This window comes from Bradysia coprophila, chromosome III, assembly GCF_014529535.1.
Source record: "Bradysia coprophila strain Holo2 chromosome III, BU_Bcop_v1, whole genome shotgun sequence".
Taxonomy (NCBI): Eukaryota; Metazoa; Arthropoda; class Insecta; order Diptera; family Sciaridae; genus Bradysia; species Bradysia coprophila.
Window position 1 is genome coordinate 38,944 of NC_050736.1, and position 22,645 is coordinate 61,588.

The 22,645-nt window shown below is 36.5% G+C and overlaps 2 protein-coding genes across 4 annotated transcripts; one reads left to right on the forward strand and one right to left on the reverse strand.

The window, feature by feature from the left end:
- Positions 1-377: 377 nt before the first annotated feature.
- LOC119080168 (hyphally regulated cell wall protein 3-like) lies at positions 378-4,157 on the reverse strand. Of its 3 annotated transcripts, none has more exons than XM_037188409.1 (3): positions 4,016-4,157; positions 1,845-3,762; positions 378-1,814 (listed from the first exon to the last, which is right to left on the reverse strand). In XM_037188409.1, the coding sequence occupies exons 1-3, from the start codon at positions 4,055-4,057 to the stop codon at positions 460-462; spliced, it is 3,315 nt and encodes a 1,104-aa protein (XP_037044304.1). In that variant the 5' UTR covers positions 4,058-4,157; the 3' UTR covers positions 378-459. The 3 variants fall into 3 exon arrangements, with proteins under 3 accessions (XP_037044304.1, XP_037044296.1, XP_037044287.1); XM_037188401.1 differs by having other exon boundaries at positions 378-720; positions 751-3,762; XM_037188392.1 differs by having other exon boundaries at positions 378-3,762.
- A 2,848-nt stretch (positions 4,158-7,005) lies between these two features.
- On the forward strand, positions 7,006-12,092 carry LOC119074309 (cyclopropane-fatty-acyl-phospholipid synthase-like). Its single transcript, XM_037180360.1, has 3 exons — positions 7,006-7,016; positions 10,486-10,919; positions 11,034-12,092. The coding sequence occupies exons 2-3, from the start codon at positions 10,496-10,498 to the stop codon at positions 11,825-11,827; spliced, it is 1,218 nt and encodes a 405-aa protein (XP_037036255.1). The 5' UTR covers positions 7,006-7,016; positions 10,486-10,495; the 3' UTR covers positions 11,828-12,092.
- The last annotated feature ends 10,553 nt before the right edge of the window (positions 12,093-22,645 follow it).

The following is a 22,645-nucleotide window of genomic DNA, read 5'->3' on the forward strand; positions in this document are numbered from 1 at the left end:
AAAGAAACTATTCTACCTATCTCTATAAGAATTTTTGGATATTCTTATACAAATAATACCATTTGCTACCATCGGCCGAAGTTCAGAATGAATTGATTTAAGTATTAGTCTGGGTTCTTATGTTGAAAAAAACCGATCCGCGCGCAAACAATTTATGAAAAATGACTAATTTTGAAAAAGACATATGTTTCATGATTTTTCAAGCCCAATCGAATGCTATAACTGAAAAACTCGGGAAACGCCTAGCGCGCGGATTAACATAAGAACCCAGACTATATGTAAAATGACAACAATTTTAGATTTCTAGAGTAGTCTTCTCAAAATATTGACGATTACGAATAGATATTTGGTTTTTTATAATAATTAAAATTGCAAACGAACAACAAATACGTTTATTGGGTCAGTTTCAGATGTTTGCACTTACAAAGAAGTGTACTTTCTTGATTTTAATAATTCACATTATTCTTCTGTATCTGTGCCACTTCCTGTATCTGCGCCACTTCCTGTATCTGTGCCACTTCCTGTATCTGTGCCACTTCCTGTATCTGCGCCACTTCCTGTATCTGCGCCACTTCCTGTATCTGTGTCTGCGCCACTTCCTGTATCTGCGCCACTTCCTGTATCTGTGTCTGCGCCACTTCCAGTATCTGCGCCACTTCCAGTATCTGCGCCACTTCCAGTATCTGCGCCACTTCCAGTATCTGCGCCACTTCCAGTATCTGCGCCGCTTCCAGTATCTGCGCCGCTGTCGCCTCCACTTCCACCATCTTCCCCACTATCGCCTCCGCTTTCATCACTATCGCCGTTGTCCTTATTATATTTGCCGCATACTTCTTTCACTTTTCCTCCCAGCTCACTTGGATCAGCGTCTGGACTGCTCACATCAGCACTGACAGCGTCAGATACCCCCTTGTAAAACTCTGTACATTCTGTTGGAATATCAACTATGTACACCTTGAAGCTAATGAAAAGTGAGTTAATTATGGTTATAGTTGACTTGACGACGTAGTTAAGAGCAAACTGTGCGTTATAACCTTTTGGATCTAATTCAGTACTAGATGCACACAGAGTGTACGAATCAATCAATTCAATAAGGGCCAAACTAATTTGAGCAAGGAAATCTTGTAAGACTACGCTTACATCGGTCGTCGTGGTTACGTTACGAATAAAAGCGGTAATTGTTGAAGATATTTTTGTAACAGCTTTACCGACGGGATCTACTGGGGTGGTGTAATATTTAGTATATGATGTGACGGCTTTGCTTAGTATGGTAAAAGCGGCTGACACGCTCGTTGATAGTTCGGAGAAGGTAGCTTCGACTTCTCCTTCTGCCGGTTCTGTTTCACTGATTTTAGTTTCGGTTTCCTTAACGGCATCCAGAGCAGGTTTGGCTGTATCAACGGTTGTACCGTAACATAGCAAACCATCTACGTCAGTGGTCAGAGTTTCGAAGTTAATTTCGGCCTCACTCGTGGCTTTCGTTAAGATTTCGACTCCAAGCGAAAGCAGAATTGACACATCTATGGATTGCTCGGAAACAGCCGTAGAGAGTCCAGTTAAGACTTCTGTTACTGTTGTCAGTAATTTTTTCAAAATCAGCTGGAACATTTCCAATACCTTTGGATCCAATGATGTGTCAGTTGTAACGGATTTTGATGCGTCCACGATGCTTAGTATCGCTGCAAAAACGAGTTTGAAACGATCTGGAGCAACGTCCTTGCAGTCACATTTCTTGTCACCGCTTTCTACAGAAGATCCTGATCCATCATCAGCAGCCTCGCTTCCATCCGATTCACCATCTGCTCCGCTTCCATTTGAAGATTCATCTTCTGCTGCGCTACCCCCGGTAGATTCGCCTTGTGTAGATCCACTTCCTGCTTTACTGGCCTCGACGCAGGATAAGGTCGCAAAAATTTCTTTGATTAAAACGCTAAAGCTTGTCTGCAAGCTGGTGGTACCAGTACAAACTTTTGGTACTTTTAGCTTTTGCAAGGTGTAGCCGAATGCATTGAATATGAATGAAATGCGTGACTCAAACTTTCCGGAATCTTTCGATTTAATCTCACCCACAGCTTCGGTCGTGCATTCGCCTAGTCGTTCAACAACTTTCGTACAAGATTCAGCATTCACTTCCGTTGGCGATGTGATTTCAGTTAAATCCGTGACAATTTTTTTGGAATCTACACTTTCCACATTAATTTCACCAAGTGCTGCAACGACTGCATCGAAAGTTACAGTAACGAAAAGGTCTAATTTTTCAACAACAACTGAAGCTGCTGTTACTACTTTGATTGAAATGGAAACAATTGTTTTTCTAATTACTTCAAGTGCAGCAGTAGCAGTCGTCGCTGCTACAGAGGTGTCTGTAGACAATGATTCGATGAGGCTAGTCAATAAGTTTAAGAATTCTGTCAATGATTTCACATAAGCTGCAATACCAGCATCAATTCGTGTTGACAAGTCAATAACCGATGAACTTTCTGATGACTGTACAATGGACAGAAGACTAGTGAGTGCGGCACCAACACTACTTAGTGAAGCATCTACTTTTCCACCCATAGCGGGAACATCCGTTTTTAACGGAGCACAAGATTTTGTAATGCTTGTAATGGATAAATTGATTTTTGCTGTTATTTTTATGAGAAGTTCCATGGCTGAAGGTTTCTCAGTTGTTTCACCTGGTGTTTCACCTGGTGTTTCACCTGGAGTTTCGCCTGGAGTTTCGCCTGGGGTTTCACTTGGAGTTTCGCCAGGAGTTTCACTTGGAGTTTCGCCTGGAGTTTCACTTGGAGTTTCAGCTCCATCGGCACCTGAATCAACTTCTATTTCAGATGCTGAATCCGTCAATTCACCGAGTTCCGTTTCGATAGTGCCGCATTCTTCAGTTAACGCTTCTATATCAACTGAACTTACGCTGTTTATTATGACAGTCAGATTAGCAGAAAACTCGATGCAAACACTTCCGAGTATCTTGACATTTCCACCCGCAACCTTAGTACTTAATGCCTCAACGGTTTCACTTAACGTCTTTGTAATTTGACTGGCTTCCAAAGATAATTCTACTGAAGCAGAAGCCACCAAGTCAAGAATAGTCTTCACATTAAGTAAAATGTTGCTCAAGAATACTTCTGATGTTGCTACTGCGTCTGCGGCGTTTGTTCCGGCTGCTGGTTTTGCAGATCCTATAACGGCATTCAGCACATCAAAGAGCGCTTTAAGTAATATCGCCAAGTTTTTCACAGACACGTCGATATCTTTTCCACACTTTTTAGTTTCTCCTGCAGTCGATGCTGCACTGAGGGAATCGAATATCTTTTCAGCATTTGATACGAAGCCTTTAATTACCGGATCAACTTTTTCTGAACAACTTGGAAACTCGTAGGAAATTTGTTCGGTCACAGTAAAGAACAATTTGAACTCGGCTGTCATGTTCGCTTTGGCTGTCATACACTGGCCTGCAAGTGGGCCCTTACTCTTTTTGACATTGGAGCATGATCCTCTGACTCTTCCAAACAATGCTTTCAACAGTGCAGTCAATCCCTTCAAATCGCATTTTGGATTTGGTAGTGGAACTTTGGGAGGATTGACAATCACTTGATCCGGATTGGCCGGAGTAGGCACCTTGGGTGCAGTTGGAAGTTTGACTGTAGTTCCTGCTGCGGCGTTAGCTTGTTTTTGTTTGTCGGCTAGCACTGCGTCCATTTGCTTTTGAATCGTACCCAGTAATTTACCAACGGTGGTTATGGTAGCACCGTTAATATCCTGCAGGCAATCAATTTTTTTATGATGAAAATATATTCTTTATGCTTTAAAATATGCACAATTTTCAAACTTTAGATGCCTCTGTGGCATAAAACGTTGTATGCAACTCGATGCAAAGTACTTAAGTAGGCTCACAATGTGTAATATGACACAACGCCTGCGGCCTCGTGTCGAAATTACACATCTAGAGCCTAATAAAGTACTTTGCATCTCGGTTGCATAAATAACTATTATCATTCAATGTATATATTACCTGCGCTAAACAGCAAACTAGCAATAAAGCTAGAAACTTCATTGTGATGAAATCGACCAGAAATTTCAATAATATTGATAAGCTGCTATTCTAAGCGATCTCCTTTTATAGAAGAACTTTTTTCATCTTATTGATTCAAAAATACAGACATGTGTCGATCTTTCTCACATGAGTCGATTTTTATGTAAACAATTATTTTAATTTGTTCACCTGGTTAGAACGTACTCGCAAGCACACGTTGGTTTTGACCTTTGAAAGTGATGCGATACATTATTAGGCCAATAGGCGATCTTTAAAGAAATCTCAATTTTGATTATGTACCTTGTAATTATGACCTCATTACCTGACGATATTTGGATATATAATATAACGGACATTTCTCGAAGCTCTAATAAAAGTTATGCAACCAGGTGTCTAACGAAAGGGCTGGTCTACAACCAGAAATGTTGTAATGACTAACTGATTGTCTTCTTTGTCGTGTTCTCTTATTCCGAATCGAAGGTACAGAATCGAATAATCTGATTATTGGCCATTGAAGCATTTCTTCTGTAGAAAGTCAAGCGAAATTTACAAACTTTTTTGGAAAACCTGTGAGACTTAGAAACAGTATTTTTGATGTGCGTATCGAATGGGTTAATATTTCTGTTTTCATTCAGGTTCGAGGCTGAATCGTGCAAAAAAATACAAAGAGCGATATGCGTCATACAATTAATACAATGTGAGCTTAAAACAGATGAAGGTGCAAATATACTTTGAATTAATAATTAACTATATACCACTAGAGTATTTTTTTGACAGAATTACGTCGGTCTTATATTCTGTCTATTCAAGGAGCGATATTTGATTAGTTAAACGGAAGAATATACACAAAACTCAATTTTTATTTACCTATTTGAACTATTTTTAATTCAAATTGTGTTTATAATTTGAGTCAACGATTTGTCAGACAATTTTCCTACTGGGTGTATAGTATACAAGCATTTAACAAGCGATTTTATATCTTGCAAAAACTCATTTTGGCTGAAAATCACACTGATTGTAGAAAATGCGAAATACCTTAAGGACCCACAAAAATTTTGTGGGTCACTTATTGATTCGATGGATTTATCAATGAATCAAAACCGAGTTTGTTTATCTTAACAATAAAAAAAACTTTGTAAATTCAGTTGAACTATTTGAACAGTATGATTTTTTCTTTTTAATTTCAACATTTCAGTCTTTTGACATCCATTTATTTATATAATCAAATACACTAACGATAGGCTTATGGTTTGAACAAAAACAGCAAGGGCCTTGAAGTTCGCGAATTACTGTTTTTTTTTTCATTAGTGGCGTTTTCGACGTGTTTTTAAAATCTGATTACGGTGTATACAACTCAGTTTGTAAAGCTTCGAGCAAATTTTCATTTTAATTCTCACCGCGAAGAAGTGGTTGAGAACTAACTCATTTTTCCCGATTTTACGTTGTATGAATAGACCGTGTGCAGTATAAATAATTTATTTTTAATTGATGTAGATTATTATTCTGTAGAACAAAAGTGTAAACAGAATATCTGAAAAATGTCTGCTTGATTTTATATCTCACTTTAAAAGCTGTAATTTTAATGAAAATAAAAGGATATCCGAACCATTCTAACTCATTCTAATTGGATTCTTACTAAGATTCTAATAAGTGGGATGGCATCGGGATGGCAACAATATTTTTCAATAATTTCTATAAAAAAAAATTATATATTTTTTTCAATGGTTTTCATGGTAAATCTTCTTTTTATTGAAATATGAAACTTTTTTCTCAAAATCGCACACGCTCTATTCAGAGCACTTGTATGTGAAATATTGTATGAAACATTCACACTTTCAACCTAATTAAAACAATTAAAAGAGCTAAGTCACATTATGGTTTGGAAATAGTCTTATAGACCCGTACGAAATCACAAGAACCGAAATTTTCAATTAGTATTCCAAATAAAAGTGTATCAAAAGTAAATAGCCATTTTGGACAGGGCTGTCCTCAGGATCCTCACTCCCAACCCAGTTGCTTTGTTAGACTTATCTGAGAGGACAGTTCATATTGGAATACATTCTTTAAAAGATTTGTATGTGCAGAATAAGCACCACCTGGTGTACAAACAAAAACACTGTATTGTAAACAATTCAAAGACAGCATACACTCAGTGCATTTCTACGTTAACGTCATCTATGCGCGCACATAACACGTATGATTGAAGTAAACACATTGTTAGGAATGTGTTTTGATTGTTTATCATACAAGAAGTGTTTTAGGCAATTTCGAGAGATATAGCGTCCACAACAGATGCGTATACAACTTTTCATGCTGAGGGCCTAATTTGCGAGAATAATTCCGTAATTTGTGCCGAAGGCATAAACGATTCTTTGCAATACGAAAAGATGCATTTGGAAGTAAAGAACCAACCACCCTAACCTTGTATTGAAAGATTGAGCTTACTTGGAGGAAATTACCAGCGCCTAAAACTATCAGTTAATAATTGGTAACATTGCATCAGTCCAAGTGAAAGAGATATATCTGCATACCTGCAGTAGTTCAGTTTTCTGTACCAGCATGGATCGTGCATTTATATTTTATTGGTGGATAAATATAGCAATTACCTTTCTCGTGATCAACAAAGTGTGTTATTATTATTGGTTTATAAAAAAAAGTGTTTAATCAGTTTGGCTACCTAAATGTGTAGCTTTAAAAATGCGTACAAGTGCGATAATGTATTCTATGCCAACTAAATTGGAAAGATCTGCATTTCGCGATAACATCTGTTTCAACAGGATTTGACGTCATCTTTAATTGTGTTCGAAAAACTGCTAAAAATTTAAATATGAAACTTGTGTGCAAATTCATTTTTAACGATCCGCTTGCTAGAAGATAAATTAAAAATTTAAATTTTTTGCTAAAACCAACGAAGCGTGTGCAGCTTTTTTATGGGTGATCAACAACATGATTCTCAAAAAGTTACGAACAAAAACTGAAGGTCAATTTGTAGTCACTTTCGAACCTCGTAAATATATTGTTTTCTCAACTCAGTGATGGGATGTGAAGCTTTCGTAACCTTTATTGAGAAAGACATTGAATGCAACTCGGTTAATAACGTTTTTCTTGCTTGCCACACAAGGTCTCGTGTAACACATCTAGTCCATCTAGTGGTTGAAAAAGCAACTATAGCTCAGTGTCATAACGGTCATAACAGTTATTTCTGCAACGGTGCGGTCGACCCCTTACATGAAAATTTTTTTTGAGTATCTGTTTTGGACGATTGATTTTAGGCCTAAAAACAATCGTCCAAAACAGATAGACAAATAACTATTAATTGATATTGAAAAGCGCCAAAATCATGTGCAATATGAAGCGGACATCATTTTCTGCAGTAAAATTCGTTCCACTTTCAGATGTTCCATAAAAAAGTCACAGTTTCACCTTCGATGGAACAAAAGATAATATGGGCAAGAATACAATTTAGCTGAAACCCTTTTGTTATGTAATCAGCGACCGACTACAAAAATAATCACAAAATGTCTGTTGGTTGAAACTAAATCGTTTGTATTATTATACGTTCTGGTGTCAAATTCATCTTCCTTTTTATCGCATTTTAAAACAATTATCTTTTTGGCATCAGTTGTTCAATTAAAGAATTCCTCGTTTGTGTACACTATTAATAAAAATTTTACCGGATATCGATGTTGATATAAAAAATAGTAAGACACAAAAAAATACAATAAAAACAATGCCATAATAATTGTAGCAAATATTATATAGCCGTTCTCTGTACAAGACACCCACTTGCTGGCTACATTCTCCACTTCGTGTAATGTGGGTTTTATGATATCGATTTTATTTTCTTGTGTATTATGAACGAAAAAAAAATTGAGGTAGATATGAGATTTATTAGATTTCCTATTATTTATCTTCGTGATATAGCAATAACCCCGTAATACGTTTAAGAGCTTTCATAAATAACATTAAATGGAATTTCATAAGGAAAATATCCGTGTTAGTGTACGTGTACGTGAGAATTTTTCGAAAACTTGGAATTATTTATACCGTAAATAAGGCAACGAACCTTATAAATGTAGAGAAAACAAGAACAAAATACAAATCAGTAAGAAACGTATTATGGATAAAGTATGCCAAAGTCGTTTCATTTCAATTATAAGTTGTAGTAACTACTCATCTCGTTAGATTGTTCTGTGCATACTGCAACATTGCTTCGTATTCAGAGCAGCTAATTATAATATGCATATGAATATGCTTCAAACGTTCCTTACTTCTGACTTTACACGGGCTTTTGCTTTATGTATGAAGCATGAAATTTATTCAATGCTCTGCAATGCTCTAATTTCGAATCGAACGAAGTTTAATATTCGATATGCCTCCGCTACTCTCTTCTGGTAATAAAAATAATGCTAATTCCAGCAATTCATTTTATATTCATATAAGAAGAAACCCTTCATCACAACTTCAAAAATTTATTCAGTTTAAGTGGATGCTGCAATTTTATTACACACATTACCACTGCCAGGCAGACTCGGGATGCTGGGAAGTGTAAAGAGCTGTCAAGTATTGATGATTAATTCGATTCTTATATGCAAAATTACTGATGAAAAAGAATTCGATTTGCAATTTCATTTTTTTCCTTTCTAAATGAAATTATGGAAGCTATTTATATTTGCTAGTAATTAAGGAAGAAACCGACTAGTGTATGGGTATTGAGGGGTGTGTCAGGTAGAGTTTTTTCCAACCGACACGGACACCCATAAATGTGGCTTTTCTCATTCCCTTAATCTTGCGACTAAACTACAAGCATTTATAATAATTCCCAACAGCCTGTCGTTCCGATTAATATTCATTTCAGAAAAACGTAAATTATATTTTAAAAACGTGGCATTGCGCGCTAGCAAATAAGAGTCTGAATTTCATTTAAATTACGGTCTGTAACGAAATTTAATTGCGAAATAAGAGCGTCCAATTTAAAGCTGCAATTTTTTGTATGTGAACAATTATTGTGATGTAATGTTGTAATATGAGCAGTAAACTTGTCAGACGATTTTCCATTTTTAGAAATAATTCATATTAAAAGTTCTGTTAATGCAAGCATAAATATATTTAATTCGAGTAAATAAAGAAAATGAAAATGGTAAAAAAGTGTTTGAGTTAAATCTTTTTTGGAGTAGAAAATGCACTTTGATACATCCTTAGAGATTCATCGATTGTGGCGTATTACTACTTCTTTGGAAATTATTACTTTTTTCTGTGCACATAGTTGAAATCCACAGACCATGTTGACTCAGTAATTCTCGTTAAATATATACATCTTTATCTCAGCTTTCTAACAAACCCACTCTCACCCGGAACGATCATTTATAGCGGCCAAAAAATGAGGTTAAAAAACACTCTTTTTCCATCTTCGCATATCTTCCACCAGTAACCAGGTGTAGCTCGAGACTATTTGAGGACTGTTTTGAGGTCTACTGGCAAAGACCTTTCAAACAATGTATATATCCATCCCAGACGAAATGGGTCCGATTTTGATTGGTGGATTTTAAAAGAATCCCTCATAACATTTGCTGTTGTAAATAAATTGAATTTTTTTTGTGGTTCTATTTCATTTAGTCGTTTTTGACTGCTTTTATTCTTCACCACAAATCGGAACTTCCAACAGGTTATGGGCCCAGATCGGGGATAGGGCAGTGGATAGTGTAATGTTAATATTTGCAATGTGAAGCAAAAGAAAGAACGGCAGGAGTGAGAAATGGACCAATTATTTTAAAGCAAACGATCAAACCTACTCAGATTACATTCATCTTTCGCCGCGAGTAATAAATAAAACGTTTCACGATAGTGATGCGGAATACCAGGATTCTCATACCTTTTTTTAATTTCCATTTTTTCTCACAGAGTGAAATTATATTGGCGAAAATGAGAGTTTTGGCACCGCGGGCAGATGTGAAAACAATTTTCACCACAGTTTAACGATTAAACTTTAACCAATCGAAATAAAATGTTTATGACGTAAAAACAAAAAAAAATCATGAAACACAAGAACATTTAATGCTTATAAGGCCTGTGTAACTAACTGCCCAATCTATTTATAATTTAATTTGTTTTTATTTTATGATAACGTTACATTACATCAAACAGACAGTGCATGGTCGATAACAGAATTTGCATTTAGATGTCATAACCCCCAACCCCGTATTATCTCTGGTCGACCAAATCTTCAAAAATGTTCGAATTATTTCTTATTTCGTTTAATTTTATTCGGCTCTTCATCACGGCTGTGGAGGGTTTTGTCGTGAAAAAAATCGAAAACTTTGGAAATCAGTGGCTTTCCAGGTGTAAGACTTTAAGCGAGACCTTATGTCTATGTAATTCAGTGTTGTGCATCTCGATTATCTTTGGCTTTGTTTTGTGTTTTTGTTGCTGGTGTTTGTGAGGATTTGCAGCTGAAAACTCATGGATTTCCTTATCAACAAACTCTACGTGGTTGTCTTAGAAGCGATTAGAGTATGGCGAATATTCATGTATATCGTTGCGTACATCGGATTCAAACCAATCAGAACATACATAACGAGGAAATTTTATGCGGCCGGCATAAAAATAAATGACAATACGGAACCGCATAATATGATCGTACATAATGATTGGTTTTACCATCGAATCGCCTGTGATGGATCATTAGGTTGGGGCGAATCTTATGCGGAAGGATGGTGGGATTGCAAGAAGCTTGACGACTATTTTTACAAAATCCTACAGAATGGCCTTTACCAAGAACTATTGTTTCCATGGGAAAAGCTTATTCGTTACCTCACGTTCGATGCTTTCAATCGGCAAATTGTTGGGTGCAGCCAAGAAATTGCTGACAAACATTACGATTTCGGTAAAATGTTAATTCCGAACGGAAGTTTGATTGTTTCTTGTTTTAAATGTTAAAATGCTTAATATTTGTACTACAATAATCGTCTATTTCATTAAAATTCGAACAAAATTTCAGGTAACCCGTTCTTTAAGTCGTTTTTGGGTACCAGCATGATCTACAGTTGTGCATATTGGATAGGTGCTAAGAATTTGGACGAAGCACAGCAAAACAAATTGCAACTCATTGGCCGAAAGCTTAAACTGAAGCCAGGAATGCGTGTGTTAGACGTGGGTTGTGGATGGGGTGAATTGTGCAAATTTCTTGCTCAGACGTACAATGTTGAAGTGGTGGGTGTTACCAATTCTAAGGAAGGTGCTAAAGAGGCTCGCCAGCGCTGTACAGGTTTACACGTAGACATTCGCTTACAGGACTATCGTGATATTAATGAAAGTTTTGATCGCATCGTTTCCATTGAACTTCTGGAACATGTCGGTCGAAAAAACTATCGATCTTTCTTCGAACTTATGCATCGATGTCTCTCTGACGACGGTATCTTTCTGTTGCATACTATTGGCCACGACAATGACAGTATTCCTCGCACTGAACCGTTTGTCTGGAAGCATTTAATTCCGAATGTAATGCTGCCGAATCACAAAAGCATTCCTGTTGCCATCGACAACCTATTTTGCATCGAAGATTGGCACAATTTTGGCCCGCACTATGAAAAGACACTGTTGGCTTGGCGTGATAATTTTGTGATAAACTGGCCCACCATTAGTCGTATGTACGAGAATCCCACATCATCTTTTTACCGCAAATGGACACTTTATTTAAACATTGGCGCTGCACTATTCCGAGCACGTAAAGCTCAAGTATGGCAAATCGTTTTGACAAAAGGACTTGACGGTGGCTATAATTCCGTTCGATGATAGTCTACTTTGAGCATCGCAGAAATACATTCGTCAATTAATGATTCGAATAAATTCTGTGATCAAACAATCAAAGCCAAATTCAATGTTCTTTTATTGAGCAGATGTACAAGAAGAAGAACAAGAAAAGATAAGTGAAGAAGAAGTTGATGATATACAGTAGAAAATGACGATGGTGATATTCAGGACAAAAGGAAGTAGCAGAAAAAGAGGGTGGTAAATAGAAGAAGAAGGTGCAAAGCAAAAGAAGAAGGACTGAATACAACAATGAAAAATAAGGAGACATATAAAGTTTCATCGATTTTTTGTTGTAATTCGTTATTCGGTAGAACTTTTTTTTTTTCAAGTAGTAAGATCTGTGAGAATGAGAAGAAATGTTGAAGTAGTAGACTTACCATTCTTAGCATTCATAAAATTTTGTTCATTCTATTTGAATCAGTTGTTGAATAAACATCACGTTTTGTATGACTGCTTTTATTCCTCTCCACAAATTGTAACTTCTAACATCTTTCGAATTTCATAGACCCTTCTCTTGTTACCTAAGCTTAAAAAATGTGTATTTCGACAAGGAGTGCATGTTATACAAACCAAAAAAAGTACAAAAATAAAATTCGTACGAATTTAATAGAGTTGCTCCAAAAAAATCCTCTAATTTATAGGTATATGTCGTCAGCGCCCCCACCTTTTTGGGCTGGGGTTTTCATTGCTGATTATTATGAGCTATGTTTTGTGCTTTCAAATGATGCTATCCAAAAATTTTGTGCTGCTCAGGCGCCCGAGCACAAAACTACTTTCTGGTCAAAGCATGTCGCTTTGTATGGGAGACCCCTAATATAACAACTGCACCCAAAATACAATTCCAGGACTAAAATGTACACATTATGTGCTCACGATATCACCCCACCAATAGTTTCGTGCTGCCACCTATGTCCAGCACAAAACTACTTTCTGGTCAAAACATGTCACTTTGTATGGGAGACCCCTAATATATCAACTGTACCCAAAATACAATTCCAGGACTGAAATGTACACATTATGTGCTGACGATATCACCCCATCAACAGTTTAGTGCTGCCACCTATGTCCAGCACAAAACTACTTTCTGGTCAAAACATGTCACTTTGTATGTCACAATTCTCAGAGTTTGATTTGCATACAACAAAGTGCTTGCACATTAGTCAGAGTTCATTGTGCATGCAACAGAATGCTTGCACAATAGTCAGAGTTCATTGTGTATGCAACAAGATGCTTGCGCAATAGCCTGAGTCAATTGTGCATGCAACAAGAGGCTTGCACAATAGTCAGAGTTCATTTTGCATGCAACAGAATGCTTGCACAATAGTCAGAGTTCATTGTGCATGCAACAAGAGGCTTGCACAATAGTCAGAGTTCATTGTGCATGCAACAGAATGCTTGCACAATAGTTAGAGTTCATTGTGCATTCAACAAGAGACTTGCACAATAGTCAGAGTTCATTGTGCATGCAACAGAATGTTTCCATAATAGTCAGAGTTCATTGTGCATGCAACAAGAGGCTTGCACAATAGTCAGAGTTCATTGTGCATGCAACAATTGACTTGCACAATAGTCAGAGTTCATTGTGCATGCAACAAGAGACTTGCACAATAGTCAGAGTTCATTGTGCATGCAACAAAATGCTTGCACAATAGTCAAAGTTCATTGTGCATGCAACAGAATGCTTGCACAATAGTCAGAGTTCAATGTGCATGCAACAGAATGCTTGCACAATAGTCAGAGTCAATTGTGCATGCAACAAGAAGCTTGCACAATAGTCAGAGTTCATTGTGCATGCAATAAGAGGCTTGTATAATAGTCAGAGTTCATTGTGCATGCAACAAGAGGCTTGCACAATAGTCAGAGTTCATTGTGCATGCAACAAGAGACTTGCACAATAGTCAGAGTTCATTGTGCATGCAACAAAATGCTTGCACAATAGTCGAAGTTCATTGTGCATGCAACAGAATGCTTGCACAATAGTCAGAGTTCAATGTGCATGCAACAGAATGCTTGCACAATAGTCAGAGTTCATTGTGCATGCAACAAGAGACTTGCAGAATAGTCAGAGTTCATTGTGCATGCAACAAGAGACTCGCACAATAGTCAGAGTTCATTGTGCATGCAACAATAGACTTGCACAATAGTCAGAGTTCATTGTGCATGCAACAAGAGGCTTGCAAAATAGTCTGAGTTCATTGTGCATACAACAAGAGACTTGCACAATAGTCAGAGTTCATTGTGTATGCAACAAAATGCTTGCACAATAGTCAGATTTCAATGTGCATGCAACAGAATGCTTGCAGAATAGTTAGAGTCAATTGTGCATGCAAGAAGAAGCTTGCACAATAGTCAGAGTTCATTGTGCATGCAACAAGAGACTTGCACAATAGTCAGGGTTCATTGTGCATGCAACAAAATCCTTGCACAATAGTCAGAGTTCATTGTGCATGCAACAGAATGCTTGCACAATAGGCAGAGTTCAATGTGCATGCAACAGAATGCTTGCACAATAGTCAGAGTCAATTGTGCATGCAACAAGAAGCTTGCACAATAGTGAGAGTTCATTGTGCATGCAATAAGAGGCTTGCACAATAGTCAGAGATCTATATCGAACTTCTTATCAAAAGACAAGCTCAGGTCAACCTGTTGTTGTTGAGTTCAGGTCAGGGCCTATTTGTCTCAAAATTCTAAAAGTTAGAGCAAAACAGATAGCTTTGTTTCTTTCTGTAGATGCTAAATTCTCGTTAAAAACTTGAAAAGAAAAATTCTGTTTCCTCTTCTTATCGTGTTGCATCAAGCTATGGCCTGTAGATGTGATTTCCAGTCCCCAAAGAATTTCTTTTTTCTAAGAACACTTATGATGTACAGGAGGTTGACGAAACAATGAAATTGCATTTTAACAATCGTATAATAAAGTGGACGTCCAACTTTCATTTAAAGCGACCAATTCCGATCCTTAAACTGCAATAAAAAAAAGCTCTAAGAAGTTTGTTGTGCGTACACCACCAAATTAATACTTGTTTTATACTTCTTACAGCTACCAAATTGTGGCCAAAGTTCATCCGATTTCGAACCTCTTTGCCGCCACAAGCTGTCTAATATACCGCTTAGAATTACATTAAGTAACGTAGAGTACATTAGGCCTGCTCTGACTCCGGGGAGTGTGGGATATTGGGCTCAATGAGGTGTTTAGAATTTAAAAAAATAGTTTAGGCATGGGGAGCGAGGCGTTAGTACAAATGTACGAAAGCGTTGGTTAGAAGAGAGGAGAATGATGGTGTATATCTTTTTTACTCTTCTAACCAACGCTTTCGTACATTTGTACAAACGCCTCGCTCCCCATGCCTAAACTATTTTTTAAAATTCTAAAAAAAGATATGGGTCCAATATTTAAGCCTTCCGGACCAGAAAAACACCTCATTGAGCCCAATATCCCACACTCCCCGGAGTCAGAGCAGCCCTAAGAGTACATTCTATTTGGTGCTATCTTATTAAAACCTCCATTAATTGACAATGATGTTGGCCATTACATCGCAGCTATCAAGTTTAATGAAACTTTCGAGGTCTTTGACGATCAAAACGATAAAAGTCGATTTTACTCAAAATATAAAGATGTTTTGATACATAATTTGTTTTATGTACGCCAAAAATAATTTACGTTGAAATAAAACTATTGCAATAGCTTTTAACAAATATATTAGTTTTATTGTAGGTCACAGATATTTAATAATAAGTTTTTATTTACGGTCATTCAAAGGTTTGTGATTCTGCATTGTTTAGAGTTCATCAGTTCATTATGCATGCAACATGATGCTCCAATGCCCAAGATGACAAATTCTGTTGCATGCACTATGAACTTTGACTATTGTGCAAGCATTCTATTGCATGCCCAATGAACTCTGACTATTGTGCAAGCCTCTTGTAGCATGCACAATGAATTCTGACTATTCTGACTCAGGCTATTGTGCAAGCATTCTGTTACATGCACAATGAACTCTGACTATTATGCAAGTCTCTTGTTGCATGCACAATGAACTCTGACTATTGTGCAAGCCTCTTGTAGCATGCACAATGAATTCTGACTATTGTGCAAGCCTCTTGTTGCATGCACAATGAAGTCTGACTGTTGTGCAAGAATTCTGTTGCATGCAGAATGAACTCTGACTAATGTGCAAGCACTTTGTTGTATGCAAATCAAACTCTGAGAATTGTGACATACAAAGTGACATGTTTTGACCAGAAAGTAGTTTTGTGCTGGACATAGGTGGCAGCACTAAACTATTGGTGGGGTGATATCGTCAGCACATAATGTGTACATTTCAGTCCTGGAATTGTATTTTGGGTACAGTTGATATATTAGGGGTCTCCCATATAAAGTGACATGTTTTGACCAGAAAGTAGTTTTGTGCTGGACATAGGTGGCAGCACGAAACTATTGGTGGGGTGATATCGTGAGCACATAATGTGTACATTTTAGTCCTGGAATTGTATTTTGGGTGCAGTTGTTATATTAGGGGTCTCCCATACAAAGCGACATGCTTTGACCAGAAAGTAGTTTTGTGCTCGGACGCCTGAGCAGCACAAAATTTTTTGATAGCATCATTCGAAAGCACAAAACATAGCTCATAATAATCAGCAATGAAAACCCCAGCCCAAAAAGGTGGGGGCGCTGACGACATATACCTCTAATTTATCCGTTTTAAATTTAAAAAAAAAGGTTATTCTGTTGGGGCATGTAAAGTGGTTTTTTTCTAGTGGCTGCAAAAAAAATATGAACTCTCCAATCCACTGTAACATGTAAAACAATAAAGCGAACAAGAGAAACGAAATATTTCAGTCAATCATCGGATGGAACAAAATGAAAAGCGCAGGAAAATCAATCAAAATATTCGGTAGTGAGAAGATACATAAGCATGAATTGGTGGAGTACTATTATCGTATACACTTCAGCATGAAATACATGCCAATGACATGATGCATAGTTTCATTATAAATAATTCTCATTCCATTGCAACACATAGACATCATTTAGAAACCATATCTAAAATGTTCCTTTGTTCCAGCATGAGATCTAATAAAATACGTAACGTTATATATATTCTTGTCATTAGAAGCTTTCTATAGGGAGTCGAGAGCCAAAATGACTGTGCTGCGTTGCTAAAACAATTATGTTGAGATGAACATACACACTTAGAACAACACTAATGGTTTGAAATGCAATTACGTCTGCTACAAACATGCTCTTTTGCAAACTGTAGTTATTTTAAATAATAGCGAAAATTTAATTGGGACAGCCTTTGTTCAAAGAGGAAAAAAAACGGAATCATAGAATAAGCATGCCACGACATAGCTGGCTTGATCAGGTTGTCAGAGTCTTACCTGTCGGACTCAGATTATGGCTATCCGTCTGTTAACGGAAGCGATGTAAAACATAGGTGACGTGATCTGGCTAATGTCGTCCTCTTTAGTCCTTAGACTAATTTCTACCTAATTTGTTGAAAATACTTCGAATGAAGAGACGTTGTATTTGTGTTAGACTGTCACAAAACGTCAAAGTCACCAGTCTGTTTTACTTCTTTTGACCTAAATATTTTGAGCATATCGATACAAAATCAGGGAGTTGAAAGTAGAGCTTGAAACATGAAAAGTACGGTTTTCGACGCATGTAGCATGTAAAATCTTTTACATGCTACATGCGTCGAAAACCGTACTTTTCATGTTTTAAGCACTTCTTTCGACGCCCTCAGCATGTAAAATCCATTACATAACTCGGGATAAAAATGAAAAGTCTCGTTTTCGTGTGTTTATTGACATCGGCTTCGCCTCGGATCAATAAAATTCACACGAAAACTCTACTTTTCATCTTTTTATCACTAGTCATGTAAAATACTATTACTTCATTGTACATTGCGATACGGAATGTCTGTCTGCAAAGGATTAATGCAAGTTGCGTGTGATATGCATCGATAATGTAGGGTTAAGCAAACACAAAGAATGTTTATACGGAAAGAATGTATAAATGGATGTGTAACGTGCGGAATAAAGCCAAACAAATATTTGAAAATATGTCCCTTTACCTTTTTGAGTGTACTTTTCAATGTCCTTGCGCTTTATTTTTAGTTGTGATTAAATGTTTGTGTCGTTGTGTGTGTGATATTTCTCAGAGTTTTCGTTCTTCATCTGTGCTAATCTACTCTAAATTATATCGATGGCGATAGAAAGAGAAGGAAGAATGACAAAGATGAGTTTTGAAAGCTTTAAACGGGTGTAATGGTAATATGTTACAAAAGAGTGAACGAGTTAGCAAATTTGGTAATGAGTTATAATTTCATTTCGACTATGATTCGCTAGACTTGTTCATGCGCAAATCGGTATAGTGTTCTTAGAGCATTGTATCGAGTACCACTGTCGCCATGGCCTGATGAGAAATGGTATTTTTGAACTGCATATTAATGCAAAACGTCGAAAGACGTATTTAAATTTTCTCTCAGATCGAAACAGTGGTCGAATGTTTATGAACGGTAGTATTATCATTTTGACCAATTTAATTAATTGAACTGCTAACACAGTTCATCAATATTTATTCAATGACTGTCACGCGTACCCATCAAATATACAAGATAACAAATTATTATTCTCGTCTCATCAATTCAACTAAATACGCCAGTTTTCCATTTGAAATACTCTCATCACCAGCAAGAACATTACCATAAAAAAATATGAAAAATTTTCAATCGTTGTATATACACCCGAACGAGGAATCATGTTTTTCCTACGAAATTAATTTGCATATCATTTTAAACTTTTGAGTTTTAGGCGTCAAATTAATAAATTTACTGTGAAATATTATGCAAAACATGTATTCAACAACAAAAGTGTGCTCTTCAAAATAATTAATGCTGTGCGATTTAATATGTATGGTTAGAATGTAGTACACTACTCTCGGTCGTTACTAGCGCACAATCATATTCTATTCAACGTATATATTATATACACACGACGTATCTATCTATCTGTTATTATTCAAACGCTGTTCTCGAGTGTTTAGGTTAATGTTTTGCAATGGACCAGCGAGGACCAAAAATATTTTATTCAGCTAATGTGTCGAGGGTAGGACTTTGTTTAATTGTGAATTTTAGCTGAGAGTGATATGCTTATGACAATTCAATAATTGCTTGTGCCGTTGACACAGTGTGGACTTGGCGCAAATAACGAATGGGAAATATTGCGCACGTATTGTCGCCATACGACAGTAGTTTTCATTTATTATTGAATCCCTAAAATGGAATGAACAAAACGGCAAATAAATAAAACATTTTTTGAATAACTTTTTCTAGCCAAATATATGTGGACTGAGAGGTTGCAGAGATAGCAGAGTTGAAAACTTATTAATAATTATTATCTTAATTTGTATTTCCTTTCTTCCAGGCACACACTGACCATACTGGGCGATCGGTAGAAGGGTTACTGGCTATTTTGGGAAGCTCAAAATTTTTAAATTTCAAAAATAAATTTTTTCGAGCCGCCTGACATCATTGTCCGAGCGACCGTTGGGTAGCCAGTCCAGTCTTGCGGGTCTTGCTTTTTTCAAATTCACGATCTACACTCAACGATAACACAAAATTACCTCTTACACCTACATGTCATCTGTTGTCGACAGCAACGACATAACTAAACCCTAAGAAAATCCATATAACAAAATGTATGCTGAAAATAATGAAGTGATCGATTTCCTATGAATCTATTGATTATAGTCAGAAATAAGTAATAACTCGATCTACGGATAGTTTTTCGTTACACAGCAAACAGATAATGTAATGTTGTTACCAGATTCATTTAAAATGTTTGAAATCGTCCGATGCGATGCTTTCAATCATTTACGTTTAATTTACAAATTATGAAGCTTTGACTCATCGAAGCACGACAACAATACGCCTTACATAACTTATTATAATCAGGAATGTAATCATTTATCAAAACGAATCATGCTTAAAACAAAGCCATGAACTGAAATTAATTTTGGTGTGCCTTTAATCGGATTGACTGTTGTCAATAGTATAAATGGGGTAAGTTATGATGTTACACATGTGTTAGAACTTAATTATCAGATCCGAAAAGCTCTAACGCCAGTAGCGAAATAATGTTCGTAAACAGACAACTATTACAGATGATTAAGCCGTGCTAAATTAATTACTTTGATTGTCGTCTAAATCAAACAACTTAAGCTTTAAGCAATATTAATTATGGGGAACTATTATAAGACATAATCATCGTCATTGATGCTATTCTAGTCTAAATAATGGCTAATTATAATAATTAAGTGGTTTAATTGTCGAAAAATGACGCACTATTGCAATATTTTTTGGGGTTGAATGGATGCTGTTTCTACGTGATTTTTTTTCAATTGCAGTAAGACATCATAGAAGTATCATATTGTGTCACAATAGTTTTGCAAAGATTTATAGCATTAATTCTGTAGACGAGCACAACTTGCATTAGTTCGTGCACGAATTATAACAACAAAACCATCAGCACGATCATAAATATTTGTTTCCCATACACACATAATTAAATCTGCCCCCAATCCATTAGAGAAATTCGTACGCTAATTGTTTACTTTATTGTTTACTTATATACTAATCCAAGACACATTTCTCGATGTTTTGCACTTATCCGCTGTAGACAACAATCTTTGGAATAAAACGTTCGACAAAATTTAAACTACCGATTTCTAGGACAAAATCGCAGACAAAAAAGAATTTCCTTTTTTTAATTTTTTTTTTTTTCATTTATCAGTCGTCACAATGAACGAGAAAATAAATGAAAATTACAGACGTCTAAAAAATATAAAGGTCAACAACAGCAAATAACTTTTATTTGTCGTTCAGATAAAACCGGTGAAACTTCGAGTCCTCGGTCAGGTGATTTACGATTGAGATATTGTTATACACCAGCGAACATGTTGACCAAATCAAATAAACCTTTTTCTCATTTTCCCTCCTTTTCAAATAATAATTTTTAACACACGTGCGTTTTATTCTGTCTGTTGTAACAGTAGAGCAGAGAGGGAAAAAATGAGACTAATGACAAAACAAATCCAACCTTCATAACGTATCATTTACATCGTTTATTATTTTTGATAGATTATAAATGGAACTGTGTCAGATGCACTCGTAACATTTCAGTCACTGTTATTTTGCTATACGCAAAGCGAGACGCAAAGAGTTGTGAATAAAGGTGGATGTGACTTTATTCAGAACATTTTAGAGAATTAGTGGATGTCTCTGGGACTATAAATGGAGATCTGGTACCCAGTCTAGAGAATACACAAAAATATATAATGTAAATATCGACTAACAGGCCCGGACTGGCCACACTGGGCGTTCGGGAGATTCCCAAAGGGCCTCTTGCTTTAGTCGGGCGAAGTCTCGGAGGGCTTTTTTCAATTTCAACCATTTATTGTTCAAACAAATGAAGCCCATTTTAGCGAACATAGACAAATTCTTCGATTTTCAATCGAAATTTTAGTACTTTGGCTTTTCCGTTAATTCTTTTGAGTTTTTCTTTTGAGGCCTTTCTGTTAATTTTTTTCGATTTCCAATATAAATTTTTCCACTGAGTCCATCTTCTCAATTTTTTCTTTGATTTCCAATCAAACTTTTCCAACTGAGGCTTTCTACAAATTTTTTCTTTGATTTCCAATCGAAATTTTCCTACTGAGACCGAGGCCTTTCACTTCATTTTTTCCGGTTGGTGAAATTTTTTTTGAATCGGACACACCATTTTTGTTTCCGGACGTTTACGGTGCTATCGATAGGGAATTTCATGGTGATCATTTCGTAGAAGAAGTTTTTTTTTTAAACGACCTCTCCAGCTCGGGGCGACTCTAAGAAAATTTGAAAATTTCAGAATCATGACTTTTTCAGAAAATTTTACCGCGCAATGAAACGACCCGCTCGGTTTTGATCTAATGGTAGTTTGTAGAGAATTGACAGACGATTCTAATAAAAGTAACGTCGGGTCGAAAGGTTGTAGCTGTGAGTCAGGGTGAGGCATCAAAGTCCAATTTTATGGTTTTGTCAATGAGCACCCTAACCGATTTTTCATTTTATTGGCTTAAAATGAAGGCTAGCACATCCCATTTAACATATCAAAAAATTGGGAGGGGGTTTTTCAATTTTTTCAACAAATGTTAAAAAACTTTCTAATGGGTGCCTACATTCCTGAGATTTTTTAATGGAAATGTATGGAAAGTTCGACTAAAAATGAAATTAATTGCTATATATTGGTTGTCTCTGGTCTACCGAACAATTATATGCACTAACAAGAAATTTAACATTTTAACTTTGTGAATGTGGACAACTTTCACTGATTTTTTCACCATCGGGAAGCTTTCTGGTCATGTCTAGCTCATCCACTGCTGGGTATAGCTTCAGTTGCTACTATATCTCATAGCCTGAGACCGCACCTTTCCAAAAATACCATACTTGCCCTATTCGCTATCTGACTTGTATTTTTTACCATGTCAAATATGTGGGTAAGTCGACCTACTCGAAAGATTTTTGAGGCAGTTTTTTAATTCCAATTTTAACCGAAATAAAGTTACAAATTATGTCAAATAAGATGTTTATGGACTCATTTAATGAAGTTTACACGCAAGGTGTATCAGAATATATCGATCCGCCTGACATCATTGTCCGAGCGACCGTTGGGTAGCCAGTCCAGTCTTCAGTTGCTACTATATCTCATAGCCTGAGACCGCACCTTTCCAAAAATACCATACTTGCCCTATTCGCTATC

Coding starts and splice junctions, on each gene's coding strand:
- LOC119080168 (XM_037188392.1), bottom strand. CDS start 4,057: ATGAAGTTTCTAGCTTTATTGCTAGTTTGCTGTTTAGCGCAG. Junction 3,763..4,015: donor TAGTTTGCTGTTTAGCGCAG/GTAATATATACA, acceptor GATTGCCTGCAG/GATATTAACGGTGCTACCAT.
- LOC119074309 (XM_037180360.1), top strand. CDS start 10,496: ATGGATTTCCTTATCAACAAACTCTACGTGGTTGTCTTAGAAGCGATT. Junction 10,920..11,033: donor TGACAAACATTACGATTTCG/GTAAAATGTTAA, acceptor ACAAAATTTCAG/GTAACCCGTTCTTTAAGTCG.